Source organism: Scyliorhinus canicula, chromosome 2, assembly GCF_902713615.1.
Source record: "Scyliorhinus canicula chromosome 2, sScyCan1.1, whole genome shotgun sequence".
NCBI classification, from domain to species: Eukaryota; Metazoa; Chordata; class Chondrichthyes; order Carcharhiniformes; family Scyliorhinidae; genus Scyliorhinus; species Scyliorhinus canicula.
This window is the reverse complement of record NC_052147.1, coordinates 278,681,038-278,700,671: the sequence shown is the minus strand read 5'-3', so window position 1 is coordinate 278,700,671 and position 19,634 is coordinate 278,681,038. Positions and strand designations below refer to the sequence as shown.

At 45.6% G+C, this 19,634-nt stretch overlaps 1 protein-coding gene across 3 annotated transcripts in view; it reads right to left on the bottom strand.

Annotated features, from left to right (window-relative positions):
- Positions 1-19,634, bottom strand: part of cnppd1 (cyclin Pas1/PHO80 domain containing 1) — a 39,778-nt gene that overhangs the window by 7,744 nt on the left and 12,400 nt on the right. For all 3 annotated transcript variants that reach the window (XM_038790114.1, XM_038790115.1, XM_038790116.1), the window contains exons 3-7: positions 18,864-18,945; positions 14,627-14,747; positions 11,656-11,784; positions 8,945-9,006; positions 3,510-3,627 (exon numbers count right to left, since the gene is read on the bottom strand). In XM_038790114.1, the coding sequence (XP_038646042.1) occupies positions 3,510-3,627; positions 8,945-9,006; positions 11,656-11,784; positions 14,627-14,747; positions 18,864-18,945 (512 nt within the window). The remainder of the gene's footprint in view (positions 1-3,509; positions 3,628-8,944; positions 9,007-11,655; positions 11,785-14,626; positions 14,748-18,863; positions 18,946-19,634) is intronic.

Below are 19,634 nucleotides of genomic sequence, written 5' to 3'. Positions count from 1 at the left end.
TTGACTCGGGAATGAGGTCTGACCCAGTAAAACCAGGGGTGGAGAGAAATACTTTACTTCATGATTCTCCCAACTCTGGGACTTTTGAATATCCGTTTGAAAGATAGAGATTTGTTTTAAAAAGAGGTCACAGGGACCCTGAATTGACAAGGATAGCAACCAGCCAATTGAAAACAAAGTCCCTATTGTGATACGCTGAACTGATGGCAGGAGTCTCTGATGGGGCTGTTGGGACAAAGGGTAATGAGCTCAGATTTGAAGCAGATCTAGTGTCCATATCCAGCTTGCAAGGAACGGCAAGAATTCCCATCCAGGCAGGTGATGTGGCGGCTATTGTCTAGGAAGAGGTTCCCAGCGGTGAGTACGAATCGCACTTCAACAAGTTGGGAAATTGTGTTGATTTCCAGAAAAATTACCATGAAAGCTGACATATCATGATAATTTACTTTTTCATTCTTTTTTGGGGTGTGCGCATTGCTGGCTAGGCCAGCATGAGGTGGCACGGTAGCCCAGTGGCTAGCATTATTGCTTCACAGCGCCAGGGTCCCAGGTTCGATTCCCGGCTTGGCTCACTGTCTGTGCGGAGTCTGCACGTTCTCCCCGTGTCTGTGTGGGTTTCCTCCCACAAGTCCCGAAAGTCGTGCTTGTTAGTTGAATTGGACATTCTGAATTCTCCCTCAGTGTACTTGAACAGGCGCCGGAATGTGGCGACTGGGGATTTTTCACAGTAATTTCATTGCAGTGTTAATGTTAGATTACTTGTGACAATAATAAAGATTATTTATTGTCCATCTCCTATTGCCCATCAGGAGGTGATGATAAACTGCCTCTTGAACTGTTGCAGTCCATGCGGTTTCCGTACATCCACAGTGCTGTTAGGGAGGGACTTCCAGGATTTTGACCCAGTGTTGATATACTTCCAAGTCAGGAAGGTGTGTGATACACAAGAACATAAGAGCTAGGAGCAGGAGCAGGCCATCTGGCCCCTCGAGCCTGCTCCACCATTCAATGAGATAATAGCTGATCTTTTGTGGACTCAGCTCCACTTTCCGGCTCGAACACCATAACCCTTAATCCCTTTATTCTTCAAAAAACTATCTATCTTTACCTTAAAAACATTTAATGAAGGAGCCTCAACTGCTTCACTGGGCAAGGAATTCCATAGATTCACAACCCTTTGGGTGAAGTTGTTCCTCCTAAACTCAGTCCTAAATCAACTTCCCCTTATTTTGAGGCTATGTCCCCTAGTTCTGCTTGCACCCGCCAGTGGAAACAACCTGCCCGCATCTATCCTACCTATTCCCTTCATAATTTTAAATGTTTCTATAAGATCCCCCCTCATCCTTCTAAATTCCAACGAGTACAGTCCCAGTCTACTCAACCTCTCCTCGTAATCCAACCTTCAGCTCTGCGATTAACCTAGTGAATCTCCTCTGCACACCCTCCAGTGCCAGTATGTCCTTTCTCAAGTAAGGAGACCAAAACTGAACACAATACTCCAGGTGTGGCCTAACACCTTATACAATTGCAACATAACCTCCCTAGTCTTAAACTCCATCCCTCTAGCAATGAAGGACAAAATTCCATTTGTCTTCTTAATCACCTGTTGCACCTGTAAACCAACTTTCTGTGACTCATGCACTAGCACACCCAGGTCTCTCTGCACAGCGGCATGCTTTAATATTTTATCGTTTAAATAATAATCCCGGGGGAAATTTCCAGGAAGTGGTGCTCCCATGTGTCTAATGCCCTTGACCTTCTAGATGATAGTGGTTGTGGGTTTGGGAGGCTCTGCTAAGGAGGCTTGGTGAGTTCCTGCAGTGCATTTTGTAGATGGCACACACTGCTGCCACTGTTTGTCAGTGGTGTCAGGAGTAAATGTTTGTGGAAGGGGTGCCAATCAAGGAGGCTGCATTGTTCTGGCTGGTGTCAAGCTTCTCGAGTGCTCTTGGAGCTGCGACTCATCCAGACAAGTGGAAAGTATTGTCTTGTGACTTGTAGATGGTGGACATTTTGTGGTGAGTCAGGAGGTGAGTTACTCACCAGAGGATTCCTAGCCTCTGACCTGCACTTGTAGCCACAGTATTTATATGGCTCGTCAAGTTCACTTTCTGGTCAATAGTAACCCCTCTTGATGTTGATAGTGGGGAACCCAGCAATGATCATGCCATTGAGTGTCAAGGGCCAATGATTAGATTCTCTCTTGTTAGAGATGGTCATTACTGCATTTGTGTGGCACGATGGTTACTTGCCATTTCTCAGCCCAAGGTTCAATATTGTTCAGGCCTTGCTGCCCTTGGACATGGGCTGCTTCAGTATGATAATAATAATCTTTATTATTGTCACAAGTAGGCTTCATTAACACTGCAATGAAGTTACTGTGAAAAGCCCTGAGTTGCCACACTCTGGTGCCTGTTCAGGTACGCAGAGGGAGAATTCAGAATGTCCAATTCACCTAACAAGCACTTCTTTCGGGACTTGTGGGAGGAAACCGGAGCACCCGGAGGAAACCCACGCCAACACGGAGAACGTGCAGACTCCGCAGACAGTGACCAAAGCGGGAATTGAACTGGGGACCCTGGTGCTGTGAAGCAATAATGCTAACCACTGTGCTACCATGCCGCCAATGTAATGAGGTCAGGGGCCGAGTGGCCCTGGAGGAACCCAAACTGAGCAGTGTGCAGGGTATTGATAAGCATGTACCACTTGATAGCACTGTTGATGATTGAGAGTAGGCTCACGGGGTAATTGGCTGGGTTAGATTTGTCCTGCTTTATGTTTATAGGACACACCCTGGGCAGTTTTCCACATTGCCGGGTAGATAGCAGTGTTGTAGCTGTACTGGAACAGCTTGGCTAGAGGTCCGGCAAGCTCTCGAGCACAAGTCTTCAGGACTATTGTTGGAATATTGTCAGGGTCCGCAGCATTTGCAGGATGTGGCTTCACGTAGCACAAATTGATTTGGCTGAAGACTGGTATCTGTGATGCTGGGGACCTCTGGAGTAGGCAGAGATGGTTCATCTACTCGCCCCTTCTGGCTGAAGAGTTTTGAAAATATTTCAGTCTCATCTTTTGCATTGATGTTCTGGGCTGTTCCACCAATGAGGATGGGGATATTTGTGCAGCCTCCTCCACCAGTGAGTTAATTGCCCACCACTATTTATGTCTGAATGTGGTAGGACTGCAGAGCTTAGATCTAATCTTCTGGTTGTGGAATCACTTAGTTCTGTCTTATTGCTCGCTGCTTATGTAGTCTGGCATGTAAGTAGTCCTGTGTTGTAGCTTCACCAGGCTGATACCATACATTTTGGTATGCCTGGTGCTAAATTAAAAAACTGTGGTCATAACATGCCTTTTGTATTCAACACAGTTGTTCTAGAGTTGCCTGCACTGCAGTGTCTCATAGGGAACTTTTCTGTGAAATGAAAATCAAATACGTGCATTTACTAATCTACAGCTTCCTCATTCCCTTTTATAAAAGTATTAATAAGAGTGTGACTGCACACTACCTTCACAACATGCTGGTAGAGTTCTGTAAACGCTTGTTGCCACAGTGCCTGCTCCAGTATCACGCACAGGTCAGTGTATGTGAACCAGCCTCTTTTCAGTCCTTGCGACTCTGCAACCCTGCAAAATGTGGAGGCACAATATTAAAACCTAAAAGGCTTGGAAGGGTGTGTGATGTGTTGCTGTTTACCTTCCGTAACTTCCTTCCAACAGCATTGGGTAAGGCGAGCTCGTTAATGTTGCATAATGTCCCGCAGCAAGGGTATACACAATGTTACACCACTGCAGTTACAATGGTTACTGACAAAACACAGCTTCTCAGTTACAGGTCTCTCATGGTTCTGCGGGTAGTTCTGGGGACTCCGAGTCAGAAGGTTGTGGGTTCTTTCCAGTCCAGAGAAATGAGCGTGAGCATCTAGGGTTAGGTCGACATTCCAGTGCAGTACTTGAAGGAGTACTGCATTGTCAGAGGTTCTGTGCATCCTCTCCACTTTTTTTGAAGAGCAGGGGAGTTACCTCCAGTGTGCTGACCAATACAAATCCCTCAGAGTGAACATCACTAAAAACAGATGCCCTGGCCACATTATCAGACAGCTGTTTTTGGGAGCAAACTGACTGTCAATTTCCAAGCATTACAATAGTGACTTAAAACGTATGTAACTGGCGGTAAGGCACTTTGGCACATCCGGAGGTCACAAAAGGCGTTATGTAAATGAAAGGCCTCATCACTGTTACATCAGCTGGCATCTGTAATGATATTTTCATTTGTCCCTATGCTCCAGACTGCAATTCCTGAACTAAAGATTATCAAAAGCAGCTCCACGGAAAGCCATCTGGATGCAAAATCTCCTCCCATCAGCAGTGACAAATACCAGGGGAAGATGAGGCAATGAGTGCATATGGACCACATAGCCCCACTGACCCAGGGGGAGGGGGGAAACAAGATTCAATAATACATTTTTAAAAACAATTGTATATTTGCTTGATAAGGACAGATCTGCAGGGCAGTGGGATAGGCAGCATGGTAGCACAGTAGTTAGCACTGTTGCTTCACAGCATCAGGGTCCTAGGTTCGATTCCCGGCTTGGGTCACTGTCTGTGCGGAGTCTGCACGTTCTCCCCGTGTCTGCGTGGGTTTCCTCCGGGTGCTCCGGTTTCTTCCCACAAGTCCCGAAAGACGTGCTGAAAGGTAATTTGGATATTCTGAATTCTCCCTGTGTACCCGAACAGGCGCCGGAATGTGGCGACTCAGGAATTTTCACTGTTACTTCATTGCAATGTTAATGTAAGCCTACTTGTGACAATAATAAAGATTATTATTACTAGTAGAAAAGCTCTTTCAAAAACCTGGCACAGACACGATGGGCTGAAAGGCTTCCTCCTCTGATGTATGACTCCATGATTCTAGTCTAGAAGCCTTCAAGAACTGCTCCTTTATTTTCTCATGGAAAATGTTCTTTTCCAATAGCTTTTTATCCAGTTCCAAAGAAAATTTCTGAATACAAACACTGATGGCTACCACTCGCCTTCATTATACGCCACCGATGGAAGCCGGTGGGCGATGGAAACATGGCAAGGTAGTCAAGGCAATGTACGGTCTGAAGGAGCCACCAGGAACAACAACCAATGCAAATGTTGCATCTGTGCCTTTCATGGCCTGGGGCCCAGTGCAGTTTCGCGACCTGTGCTTTGTGCACGTTTGGTGTGTCACTTTGCGGCTGACTACAACACTGAAATTGGTCTTACAGCGGACAAACACTATTGTCTCTCAAAACTGTGAGCAGTGCTAATAGAAAGGTGGCTAAAAGAAAGATGTTGCATTTACTTTTCATCTTCAGATGTTGAGAGGCTGATTCCCCTGGCTGGAGAGTCTAGAGCTAGGGGGTCAGAAGATAAGAAGTCAATCATTTCATAAGACCATAAGACACAGGAGTAGAATTAGGCACTCGGCCCATCGAGTCTGCTCCGCCATTCATTCCTACCTAATATTTTTTGCATCCCTATTTTCCTGCCTTCTCCCCATAACCCCTGGTCCCCGTATTAATCAAGAATCTATCTATCTCTGTCTTAAAGACACTCAAATGATTTGGCCTCCACAGCCTTCTGCGGCAATGAGTTCCACAGATTCCCAGCCTCTGACTGAAGAAATGCCTCCTCATCTCTGTTTTAAAGGATTGTCCCTTTAGTCTGAGATTATGTCCTCTGGTTCTAGCTTTTCCCACAAGTGGAAACATCCTCTCCATGTCCACTCTATCCAGGCCTCACAGTATCCTGTAAGTTTCAATAAGATCCCCCTCATCCTTCTAAACGCAACAAGTACAGACTCAGAGCCCTGAACTGTTCCTCATACGACAAGCTCTTCATTCCAGGGGTCATTCTTGTGAACCTCCTCTGGACCCTTTCCAAGGCCAGCACACCACTCCTTAGATACGGGGCCGAAAACTGCTCACAATACTCCAAATGGGGTCTGACCAGAGCCTTATACAGCCTCAGAAGTACATCCCTGCTCTTGTATTCTAGCCCTCTCGACATGAATGCTAACATTGCATTTGCCGTCGAAACTGCAGACTGAACCTGCACGTTAACCTGAAGAGAATTTCAGACGGAGATGAGAAATTTCTTCACCCAGAGGGTTTTGAATCGTTGGAATTCACCACCCTAAAGGGCTGTGGGTGCAGTCAGTGCATTCAGTAAAGACAGAAATTGATAATTGTTTTGGACACTGAAGGAATCAAGGGGTATTGGGCCGAAGGGCCTGTTCCTGTGCTATACTTTTCTTTGTTCTTTTAGAAGATATTAGTTTAGTCGGGTAGCATGGTCGGCACGGGCTTGGAGGGCCGAAGGGCCTGTTCCTGTGCTGTACTTTTCTTTGCTCTTTGTTTGTAGAACAGGAAAAGCGGAGTGGAGGTAGAAGATCAGCCATGATCTTGCTGAATGACAGAGAAGGCTGTCAGGAATGTATGCCTTACTCCAGCTCCCATTTCTGATGTCAATCCCTGACCTCCAGACATCTCAAAGTGACTTACAGCCAACAAAGCACTTTTGTGTAAGAAATGAAAATGGAAAAAAATGAAATGAAAATCGCTTATTGTCACAAGTACACTTCAAATAGGGCAGCACGGTGGCCTAGTGGTTAGCACAACCGCCTCACGGCGCTGAGGTCCCAGGTTCGATCCCGGCTCTGGGTCACTGTCCGTGTGGAGTTTGCACGTTCTCCCCGTGTCTGCGTGGGTTTCGCCCCCACAACCCAAAAATGTGCAGAGTAGGTGGATTGGCCACGCTAAATTGCCCCTTAATTGGAAAAAATAATTGGCTAATCTAAATTTATTTTTAAAAAAAGTACACTTCAAATGAAGTTTCTGTGAAAAGCCCCTAGTCACCACATTCTGGCGCCTGTTCGGGGAGAAAGAAACAGAACAGCCAATGCAGACACAGCGAGATCCCAGAGGTGGCAATGTGTTAATGACCAGCTTATCTTTGTTAGCAACACTGGTTGCGAGATAAGTATTGTCTAGGAGAGCTTAGAGAACTTGCATATTTTTCTACAAAACAGCGCCATGGGACTTTTTTTTACATCTAATTGAGGGGGCTGGGTTCATTAGTTTAAAAAAAAATTAATTTATGGGGTGTGGGTGTCGCTGGTTAGGCCAACATTTATTGTTATTTTTTTTAATGAAATGTTTTTTTATTGAGTTTTCATATTTTATATCCAACAAATTACAAATTATTAGAAAAAAAAAACATGCAAAAATTAACATGTATATTTACAGGTAATCATCTTCATAATAACAGCTGTGGCCGGCCCCTTAGGCCGGCGTACATATTTTACGTTCCCCAATATGGCCGAGGCACATGTTTATAGGCATTTATTTACAATTTGGTTTTGGGCCTTAGCTTGCCATCAAACCCCCATAACGAACCCGTAGCCCCCCCCCCCCCCCCCCCCCCCCCCCGGCTACCTTCCCCCGATTCCCGTCCATTTTCCCCTGATTCTTGGCCACCCGACTATTCTTCCTCTTGTTCGTTGGCCATAAACAGGTCCCGGAACAATTGCATGAATGGCTCCCACGTTCTGTTGTCTGACCCTCGGATGGCGAATTTGATTTTCTCCATTTGGAGAGATTCCGAGAGGTCGGACAGCCAGTCTGCAGCTCTGGGTGGTGTTGCTGACCGCCAGCCAAACAGGATTCTACGGTGGGCGATCAGGGAGGCAAAGGCAAGGACGCCCTCCCTCCTCCCCAGGAATAGATCAGGCTGGTCTGAAACCCCGAAGACCGCCACTATCGGACATGGCTCCACCCCCACCCCCACCACTTTGGACATAGCCTCGAAGAAAGCTGTCCAGTACTCCACAAGTCTGGGGCAAGACCAGAACATGTGGGCGTGGTTGGCCGGGCCTCTTTGGCACCGTTCACATCTGTCCTCCACCTCCGGGAAGAACCTACTCATACGGTTTCTTCTTAAGTGGGCTCTATGTACCACTTTTAGTTGCGTCAGGCTGAGCCTTGCGCACGTGGAGGTGGAGTTGACCCTATGCAGTGCTTCGCTCCAGAGTCCCCACCCTATCTCAATCCCCAGGTCATCCTCCCATTTCTTTCTTGTTGCGTCCAGTACGGTGTCGTCCTTTTCTACCAGTCGGTCATACATGTCGCTACAGTTCCCTTTCTTTCGGATACTTGCGTCCAGTAGGTCTTCCAGTAGTGTCTGTCGTGGTGGTTGTGGTGCCAACATTTATTACCCATCCCTAATTGCCCTAGGTGGTGGGGAGCAGCCTTCTTGAACCGCTGCAGTCCGAGTTGTAGGCACTCCCACAGTGCTGTCAGGGAGGGAGTTACAGGATTTTGACCTTTTATCATCTACGGCTGATAACATCTGGCCAGGTTGGCAGCTGGGGACAGCTGTAGTTTGTTACCCTCGGCGGGCTGAGGGTGCTGAGAGAAATAACTTTACGTTTGCTGAAGGAACTTACACAGTTTCAAGTGTTCTCTGGAGCCATTCTACAATACACAACGATGTTGCGACCAATGCATTGGACATGAGACTAATTGGAAATCCCGATAAAGCCAATTGGTTTTTCGGATCAGTAAATAAAATTGAGTTATGGACATTGCTGTTCGGTATGAGACCTCATGCAGGTGAACTCTAAATATTTTGGGCATTTCTTGGTAAACTGGCAAGACAAATAGTTAAGATTGTTGCATTACTTCTTTGGTTACTGAATGGTGGTAGATGTCCGTTAAATAAAAATAGATGCAAAATACATTTACTTATGGTTCGTGAGTTGTGCAAGGCACTTTCTACTAAAAAGTAATCAAGTGGCTAAAACGTCACCGATGCCACATCCGTGACTTTGTTGTCTGGCTTACTCATTTCACCAGTGTAAATTTCAGCTCTGTAACACATCAATCTGTAGCAAGCGTTTCTCACCAACACGTACCTTCCCTCCAATCGGCTCAAAAGCTCAAAGAATTCCTGGGTATTCACATACAGGTTCCAATCCTGCAAAGCCACCAAAAAGAGCAACATTTAGGTATAAGCTGTGATGTTACAGACAACAAATAAACTTCTTTTTCAACCCTGCACCGCTGGACAACGAGCAGCTACTAATGCACAGTGAAACAGCAGAAGCTTAGTGTTGATAAAAGTCAACTGGGTCAGAAAGGTGATCTCGGAGAATATACACCTTGTTCACAATACTCGTCCACTTCCAAGGTAAAAATACCCAAAATCTTTATTTGAAGTCTTCTGATAAAGCAGCTTTCTAACTCTCCTGGGGACCCTCAATTTGAGTCTTATTCTCCACTTGGCAACTCTGGTGATACATCGCACGCTGCAAGAAATATTCCTTTCTATTTTTGTAACAAACAATGGCTCTCTCAATTTCTTTAAAAAATTTTTTAGAGTACCCAATTAATTTTTTCCAATTAAGGGGCAATTTTAGCGTGGTCAATACGCCTAGCCTGCACATCTTTGGGTTGTGGGGCCGAAACCCACGCAAACACGGAGAGAATGTGCAAACTCCACACAGACAGTGACCCAGAGCCGGGATCGAACCTGGGACCTCGGCGCCATGAGGCAGTAGTGCTAACCCACTGCGCCACCGTGCTGCCCTGGCTCTCTCAATTTCATACAGGGGGAGGACTGTGTGAGATAACAAGCTGCCCCCTGGTCTGGGAGACAGAGCTGTTTAGCTCCCCGAGACTGTAGAGAGGCTCTCAGCCTGAAGGTCACTTTCAACTCAATGTTTTGAAGAGGTGCTGCAAGTGACACATCTCCTCAGTACTTAAGGTTATCTCACTTCCTCCCACCCTGCTGGAATCAGTTGGTCAGCAGCAGTGTGAGACAGACTGCGTGAGGAAAAGTTTACCTACACTCACTGTTCCGATGAAAGGTCATAGACATGAAATGTTGACTTTGTTTCTCTCTTCACGGATGCGGTCTGACTTGCTGAGCATTTCCAGCACCTACAGCTTCTATTTGAGAAACTGTTCTCCTTAGAGCCGCAAGGCTAAGAGATGTTTGCGGACAACGCAAAGTTGGTGGAACTTTGCCAAGATAGCGATGAGGACCGTCAGCGGATACAGCAGGATAGAGACTTGGGCGGAGAGACAGCAGATGGAGTTTAATCCGGACCAATGTGAGCTAATGCATTTTGGTACATCTAATACAGGTGGGAAGTATGTAGTAAATGGCAGAGCCCTTAAGAGTATTAACACACAGAGGGATCTGGGTGTACAGGTCCACAGATCGCTGAAAGTGGCAACACAGGTGGAGAAGGTAGTCAAGAAGACATACGGCATGCTTGCCTTCATCGGCCGGGGCACTGAGTATAAAAATTGGCAAGTCATGCTGCAGCAGTACAGAACCTTAGTTAGGCCACAATTCTGGTCGCCTCACTACCAAAAGGATGTGGAGGCTTTGGAAAGGGTATAGAAGCGATTTACCAGAATATTTCCTAGTATGGAGGATATTAGCTATGAGGAGGCTCGATAAACTTGGTTTGTTCTCACTGGAATGACGGAGGTTGAGGGACGACCTGATAGAAGTCTACAAAATTATGAGGGGCATGGACAGAGTGGATAGTCAGGAGCTTTTTCCCAGGGTGGAAGACTCAATTACCAGAGAACATAGGTTGAAGGTGTGAGGGGCAAGGTTTAGAGGAGATGTGCGAGGAAAGTTTTTTTTTACACAGAGAGGAGTGGGTTCCTGGAACTCGCTGCTGGAAGCAGGTATGATAGTGACGTTCAAGGGGCGTCTTGACAAATGCATGAATAGGATGGGAAAAGAGGGATACGGACCACAAGTGTAGACAGGCAGCATGGTCGGCACAGGTATGGAGGGCCGAAGGGCCGGTCCCTGTGATGTACCTTTCTTTGCTCTAAAACTTGATAGAACTGTTTATAGTCATGAATGGCTTTGACAAAGTAACGGAGAAACTATCTTCAGTGGTTGAAGACTGGTAACCAGAGGACGGAAATTCAAGGTGATTGGCAAAAGAACCAGAGAGTAATATGAGGAAAGTTTAAAAAAAAAAAGAGTTGTTTGATCTGGAATCTTCTGCCTGGAAAGGTGGAGGAAACAGACTCAATAGTATCTTCCAAAAGAGGATTTCATAAATATTTGAAGGGAAAATCGACAGGGACGTGGGGTGAAAAAAACAGAGGAGCAAGAGCCATGAACAAACACAACAGGTTGAATAGATTCCTTCTCTGTTGTATCATTTTATGAGTCCATGCGATTGCAAGGAGAAATTATATGATGCCTGCTGGTCCTTGTCCCCAAAGTGGCTTTCAGAGCAAATGCCAAAAAGGTGTTTTACAATGGTCTGATGCTGGTGCAGGGACTTGTAAGCAGCAACCACGAGAGAGATACACAGGGTGACACTGGAGCTCCTGCTCCAGCCCTTACTAGTATTATCATTTGGTGGAACTTCACATCATTAACCTTAATATAACATTTATCATATTATACACCATATTTATCCAGTGGTACACCATGTCTCTCATGGGGATAATGACAGCGCGTTGGGTGTGCTATTTTATTTCATCCAGCAAGAATGTCAGGTAAAGCGTTTCAAGTGCGAGGTTTACCTTGGATGCAAGACTTTTAATATAGTAATCCATCGAATGGACAGCTCAGATAACTTACGATTGCTCGCAGAAAGTTCATCTCCAGCGTGTTCACCACTTGAACGTCCAGCTTGCCTGCAGCTCCCCACTCGTCATTAAACACCTCCTCTTCTTCTCCCTCGTCATACAAATACTTACTGGCAACCATCTGTAACACAGCCAAAAATGCTTGAAAACAAATGGGCAGTCACACTAGGAGCTCTGGCTAAAAGTAGCCGGGTCTAATAAAATGGTTTTCTGAACTTCTTAAGTTAGAAATATTTTTTGATAGACCATTACCAGCCTACAAGTATTTGCTAAAATAGTGAAGACATTATTTGCAATTATACAGTGCCTTAAACTAATGCCTTGGAAGCTTCACATCAAATTATTCTGAAGTGCAGTAATTATAGAGGATTTAAATAGAGTAGATTGGGTAGACCTATTTCCTGTTATCCCGAGCAGGTTAGCAACTAATGGACCTAGGGAAGATTCTAGATTAATTCCATCGAGAAGGATCTAGAGTTGGAGCTGGGGCTGTGATGGGGGAAAGAAGGCACAGCAGAATCGAAGAGGCCCGGACAATTCCCATCCACCAACACTCTCATCCGCCTGGCTGAACTCGTTCTATCTCTCAACAACTTCTCCTTTAACTCATCTGACTTTCTCCAAATCAAAGGTGTAGCAATGGGTACTCGCATGTTCCTAGCTACGCTTGCCTTTTTATGGGGTATGTGGAACATTCCTTGTTCCAGGCCTATCCGGGCCCCCTCCCACAACTCCTTTACTGCTACATTGATAACTATTTTGGTGCCGCGTCATGCTCTCGCCCGGACCTGGGAAAATTCATCAACTTCGCTTCCAGTTTCCACCCCTCCATCACTTTCACCTGGTCCATCTCAGACACTTCCCTTCCTTGATCTTTCTGTCTCCATTTCCGGCAATAGACTATCCACTAATGTCCACAACAAGCCCACTGACTCCCACAGCTAACTGGACTACAGCTCTTCACACCCTACACCCTCTAAGGACTCAATTTCTTTCTTTCAACTCCTTCGCCGTCTGTCGCATTTGTTCCGATGATGTCACTTTTCAAAATGGTGCTTCGAAAATGTGTTCCTTCTTCCTCAGCTGTGATTTCCCACCTACAGTTGTGGACAGGGCCCTCAACACTGTGCAGTCCATCTCCCGCGCCACTACCCTCGCCCCCTCCACTCCCTCCCAGAACAAGGATTGAGTCCTCCTTGTTCTCACATTTCATCCCACCAGCCTCCGTATGCAAAGCATAATCCTCCGCCATTTTTGCCAACTCCAGCACATCTTCCCTTCACTCCCTCTGTCAGCATTCCGCAGAGACTGTTCCCTCTGAGACAATCTAGTCCACTCCTCCACCATACCCAGTACCTCTCCCATCATCCATGGCACCGCCCCATGCAAACGCAGAAGGTGTAACACCTGCCCCTGCCCCTTTACCTCTTCCATGCTTAACATCCCAAGCCCTAAACACTCATTCCAGGTTAAGCAGCGTTTCACTTGCATCTCTTCCAATTTGGTCTACTGCATTCACTACTCCCAATGTGGTCTCCTCTATAGCAGAGACTAAACGCAGACTGGGTGATCGCTTTGCTGAGCACCTTCGGTCTGTGCGCATTAAGGACCCTGACCATTCTGTTGCTTGCCATTTTAACAAAAGACCCTGCTCCCATGTCTGTTCTTGGCCTGCTGAATGTTCCAGAGAAGCGCAATGCAAACTGGAGGAACAACATTTCATCTTCCGGTTAGGCATGCTACAGCCTTTCGGCCTGAACATCGAATTCAACAATTTCAGATGATCAACTCTACCCCACCTCCACCCATTTGTTTTCATCCCATTTCATTTTAACTGTCTTTCACCATTTCTTAATATATATTTAATTCCCCCCCCCCCCCCCCCCCATCTTATCCACCTTTCCTTAACCTTTCTCCTCTTTGCTTCCCCCTTCCCCTCCCCCCACATCTACAGTTCATCCTCTGCTGTTTGACCGTTCACATCTTTTGTTCTCTCATTGGCACTCTTTCCTCTTGGTTTCTGTGGTCATTAGCACCCAATTTCCCTGGGTTTCTGTGGCTATGACTCATTTTTCATTCTCACTCGACAGTATAAATATTTCCCACTTTCTCTGTCTGTTAGCTTTGACAAAGAGTCATCGGACTCGAAACATTAGCTCTTTTCTCTCCCTACAGATGCTGCCAGACCTGCTGAGATTTTCCAGCATTTTCTCTTTCGTCACAGCAGAATCAATCATGCTCATTGCAGCAAACTACCAAGACTGAAAAAAACAGTAAGCATTCAGGTACTTTAAAACAGGTTAAAATCACTGAACAGTACTGAGGGAATGCAATTCCATTGGAGGTGCCACCTTTTGAATATGAACCAAGGCCACATCTGTCCCCTCATATGGACAGATCCCAGAGTACTATTTCAAAGAATGGCAGGGAAATGGGTGGCATGGTTGCACAGTGGTTAGCACTGTTGCTTCACAACGCCAGGGTCCCAGGTTCGATTCCCGCTTGGGTCACTGTCTGTCCGGGGTCTGCACATTCTCCCTGTGTCTGTGTGGGCTTCCTCCCACAAGTCCTGAAAGACATGCTTGTTAGGTGGCATTCTGAATTCTTCTGTGTACCCGAACAGACGGCGGCGTGTGGAGACTAGGGGCTTTTCACAGCAACTTCATTGCACTATTAGCCTTCTTGTGACACTAAAGATTATTATTATTAAATGGTCCTGGCCAATTTCCCTCAATTCCCATCAATAGTGCAGATTATCCAGCCAGCATCGTATTGCTGTTTGTGAGAGCTTGTTGCCTGCAAATTGACTGCTCTGCTTCCTGTATCATAACAGAGACTACACTTCAAAAACTCTTCATTGGCTGCAAAGTTCTTGGAGACAGCCCAACGTTGTCAAAGACCAATACAAGCCCGTCCAAATTACAACCCGAACGAGCACAGAGAGAGACATGATTTTCACTCACCATGGATATTAGAAAAAGGTCAGATGAGGAGATCTGTTGCAAGTACTCTGGATTTCGATGTCGTAATCGTTCAATGTAGACAAGAGCAAGCATCATTGCACAAGGCGAGATACAGGCCTCCCTGTGGAAAAGGCAAGGATCATTAACTCAGATTTGGTCAGCAAGCTGATGATCAGTAGGTGATTAGGGACAGAACATAGAGAGCAGAGGATAGATTGAGGGGCCTCTTGATTTTTCAGTATCATTGATAACATTTCAGTGAAGCCAGGTTATTAGTGACCATTTTTTACTCAAGATTTTTCTCAGCACAATAATGCTCTACACTAGTAAAGCAATGTGTATTCAACAAAGCTTGAAAGTTCAAAGACAAGTTCCACTATCGCCTTCGTGGGGGACCAGGAATGAGCAACAAATCCTGTTACAATCCCAGTTGGTGTTACAACTGGACGGGAAGATCCCAGAATGGAAGCGTAGCTCAAAAGACCATAACTTTTATTTAGTTTTATATAAAATGTAGATGGAGAGAGACACGGGACTGCTATTTTTTAAACAAAGAAAAATAATGTATTAAACATGGAAACAAATTGGATTATAATAATCTTTATTATTGTCACAAGTAGGCTTACATTAAGACTGCAATGAAGTTACTGTGAAAATCCCCTCGTCACCACACTCCAGCGCCCATTCGGGTACACAGAGGGAGAATTCGGAATATCCAATTCACCTAACAAGCACGTCCTTCGGGATTTGTGGGAGGAAACCGGAGCACCCGGAGGAAACCCACGCAGACACGGGGAGAACGTGCAGACTCCGCACAGACAGTGACCCAAGCGGGAATCGAACCTGGGACCCTGCAGCTGTGAAGCAACAGCGCTAACCACTGTGCTACCGTGCCACCCTCCTTTACTCCTCCCTCATTTTAACAATTACACACAAGTTTTAAGATTAACACGGATTATAACATACATATTAATCTACAATGGTCTCATTAATACCACGTCCCTTTTAAGCACAGAGGATGACTGTGGGCAAATACACTCTCCACTCTGAATGCCAAGTGAATGTCTCCTCAGAATCACCCCAGATGATTGGTGTATAAATTGGCTGTCCTGCTTCCCCTATTACAACAGTGACTACACTTCAAAAGTTCTTCATTGGCTGCAAATTCAAGTCTGCCCTAATTGCAGCCCAAACGAGTTTCCAAACTCAACTCACAGAAACACACTTTAAAATCTTCTCTCATAAGTATGCTTTCCCTTAGCAGTTTTCATTCTGAAATCCAGACCAGATTTTCCAAATGACACTTAAACAAAGCTTTTGCTTCACTTTTAACCACAAATCCAGTCCAGGATTTTATACCAACCCCTTCTGGATTTCTTTTGTCTTGAAGGCTTTACACAAACTCTTTGAGGTCCAGTGACTGATTTCCACAATTATTTCAGACCAAGCTAGCATCACAGACTAGCATTACAGACTCTCGGCGGTTATGGCAAGGCCTAAACAACATAATGGGCTACAAAGCAAAGCTGAGCAGCATCCCAGCAACAGCATACCCCTCCCCGATGAACTCAATGCATTATATGCTCGGTTCGAGCAGGAAAGCAACAATCTGCTGTAGAGTGCCCCAGCAGCCCATATCACACCCATACCCACCATCACAACTTCCGAAGTCAGATCGGCTTTAATGAAAGTGAACCTTCGGAAGGGGACGGGTCCGGACGGGATCCTTGGTCATGCACTCAGAGCCTGCGTGGACCAGCTGCCAGATGTGTTCGTGGACATCTTTAACTTGTCCCTACTCCCCTCCGAGGTCTCCACCTGCTTCAAGAAGACCAGTGCCAAAGAAGAACCAGGCAAAGTGCCTGAATGACTACCGTCTGGTGGCCCAGACTTCAGTTGCAAAGAAGTGCTTTGAGAGGTTGGTCATGAAGCGCATCACCTCCATACTCCCAGAACACCTTGATCCACTGCAATTCGCATACCGCCGCAACCGGTCCACAGCAGGCGCCATCTCCTTGGCCCTACACTCATCCCTAGAGCATCTCGACAACAAGGACTCCTACATCAAACTATTATTTATTGACTACAGCTCCACCTTCAACACCATAATCCCAGCCAAACTCATATCAAAGCTCCAAAACCTAGGACTTGGCTCCTCACTCTGCAACTGGATCCTCGACTTTCTGACCCACAGACCATAATCAGTAAAAATAAACAACAACATCTCCTCCACAATAGTCCTCAATACCTTGGTCCGGCAAGGCTGGGTGCTTAGCTCCCGACTGTACTCCGTGGACACACTCGACTGCATTGCAAAATTTGGTTCCAACTCCATCTACAAGCTTGCTGACGATACGACCATAGTGGGCCGGATCTCAAATAACGACGAGTCAGAATACAGGAAGGAGATGGAGAACCTAGTGGAGTGGTGTAATGACAACAATCTATCCCTCAGTGCCAGCAAAACTGAAGAGCTGGCCACTGACTTCAGAAAGCAAAGTACTGTACACACCACTGTCAGCATCAACGGGCCGAGGTGGAGATGGCTAGCAGCTTCAAATCTCCAGAAATCTGTCCTGGTCCACCCACGTCGATGCTACTACCAAGAACGCACAACAGCGCTTATACTTCCTCAGGAAACTAAGGAAATTCGGCATGCCCACATTAACTCTTACCAACTCTTGCAGATGCACCATAGAAAGCATCCTATCTGGCTGCATCACAGCCTGGTATGGCAACTGCTCAGCCCAAGACTGCAAGAAACTTCAGAGAGTTGTGAACACCGCCCAGTCCATCACACAAACCTGCCTCCCATCCATCGACTCCATCTACACCTCCCGCTGCCTGGGGAAAGCAGGCAGCATAATCAAAGACCACTCCCACCCAGCTTACTTATCTCTTCCAACTTCTTCCATCGGGCAGGAGATACAAAAGTCTGAGAACACGCACAAACAGATTCAAAAACAGCTTCTTCCCTGCTGTTACCAGACCCCTAAATGACCCTCTTATGAACTGACCTGATTAACACTACACTCCAGTATGCTTCACTTAATGTCGGTGTTATGCAGCTACATTGTATACCTTGTGTTGCCCTATTATGTATTTTCTTTTCTTTTCATGTACTTAATGATCTGTTGAATTGCTCGCAGCAAAACTTTTCACTGTACCTCGGTACATGTGACAATAAACAAAATCCAATCCAATATTTCAAATGATGTCTCCCAAGCTGTAGTAATTTCTCATAAACCTTAGCAGTCCTGCAGGTATCTTTAAAGCCTCTCACAATCCAATGCCTTTCCAACTCTGTGACTTTACTGAACAGTATTTTGTTCTAGTTCCCAGTTTCCTATGTTCCGTTAACTCCAGACTTCTTGGAAACTCCCTATTTCCATCATCTCCTTAACTTGCTGGACTTTAGATTGCTGGCATCTCTTTTCTTAACCATTACTCCATGGTATGGCTTTTCTACTGGCAAGACTGAGAGAAATGTTCCCTCTCTAGCCTTCTAAACCAACTGCTTCCAACAGAGCTCAGAGAGCTGCTTGTTCTCTCACTGCCTATCTCCAACTACAGTCAAATTAATAAACTTGAAATTTAAAAGCTTCTCTTCGTTACAAGCAACCCCCATATGCTTATGCTGTTTATTAATTCTTCATGGTGTAGTCCTCTTTAAGCACAATAGAAACACAGTTGGAACTTAACCAAGCCCCGCACATAACAACATCTTTGTCCAGCATGAATTTAACTATAGGTTTTACCCTTCCAGTCACAGAAACACTACATTAAACACACATAAAGCTATATCTAATTTCTAATGTTTACCAACACAAATATAAATCTCTGAAAGCTACCTTTTCCTAACAATCTGGCATTACTAAAAGACACATCCCAAAAGTAATTGAAATTTAAAACTAAATGTCGCATTAACCAGCCTTGCCAGCTATAATCACAAACACACACCCACCCACCATGTTTTTATCCTTCCAACCTCAACACTTTGTGGCTTCTCCCTGTAAAACTCTTTATGTGCGAAAAGATGTGGCTCAGGAAATACATGACAGGGTGGTAAAACAAAACCTCCACTACTCAGGAAATTCAGTAACTGCTGGAAAACAAGAATGATGCTTGTTGGTAACTCTTGCAACTGACAGGTCCACCCAAAAACAAATTAACTAACATCCAGCACCAAATACAGAGATTAGACAACTGCCCACTGCAACTTAATGTATGAACTTACCTCGCCACATGGGCTGCATATTTCTTGCGGAGTTTTCGGATGGGACTTGGTGCTGATTTCTGGAGCAGTTCAACAGCAATGTCTGAAAGAGACAAGATCTTTAAATTAGTTATTCATTTGGTCATAATAATAATCTTTATTAGTGTCACAAGTAGGCTTACATTAACACTGCAATGAAACTACTGTGAAAATCCCCTAGCCGCCACACTCCGGCGCCCGTTCGAGTACACTGAGGGAGAATTCAGAATGTCCGATTCACCTAAAATGCGCACATCTTTCGGGACTTGCCGGAGGAAACCGGAGGACCCGGAGGAAACCCACACAAGACATGGGGAGAATGTGCAGACTCCGCAGAGTGACCCAAACCAGAAATCGAACCCGGGACCCTGTTGCTGTGAAGCAACTGTGCTAACCACTGTGCTACCGTGCTGCCCTTAACAGAACAGCACACAATTTAATTATTGTTGGAAGGAGACGCATGTTGCCAAAGCTTTTCAACTTGCACTTATCAAGAAAAATACAAGAATACCAAATTTCAAACAATCACTACAATTTATACTACAGCAAAAGAGGGTGCTGATTGGTTGGTAAGTCGGCTTAGGTGAGCCATGATGTTTCCATGGAGAAAGTAACAGGGAACTATAGGCGCCCCATGTCTGTGTAATTCTAAAATGGCACAAAGCTTAAATATGGGTGCCAGGGTCCCAGGTTAGATTCCCGGCTTGGGTCACTGTCTGTGCGGAGTCTGCACATTCTCCCGTGTCTGTGTGG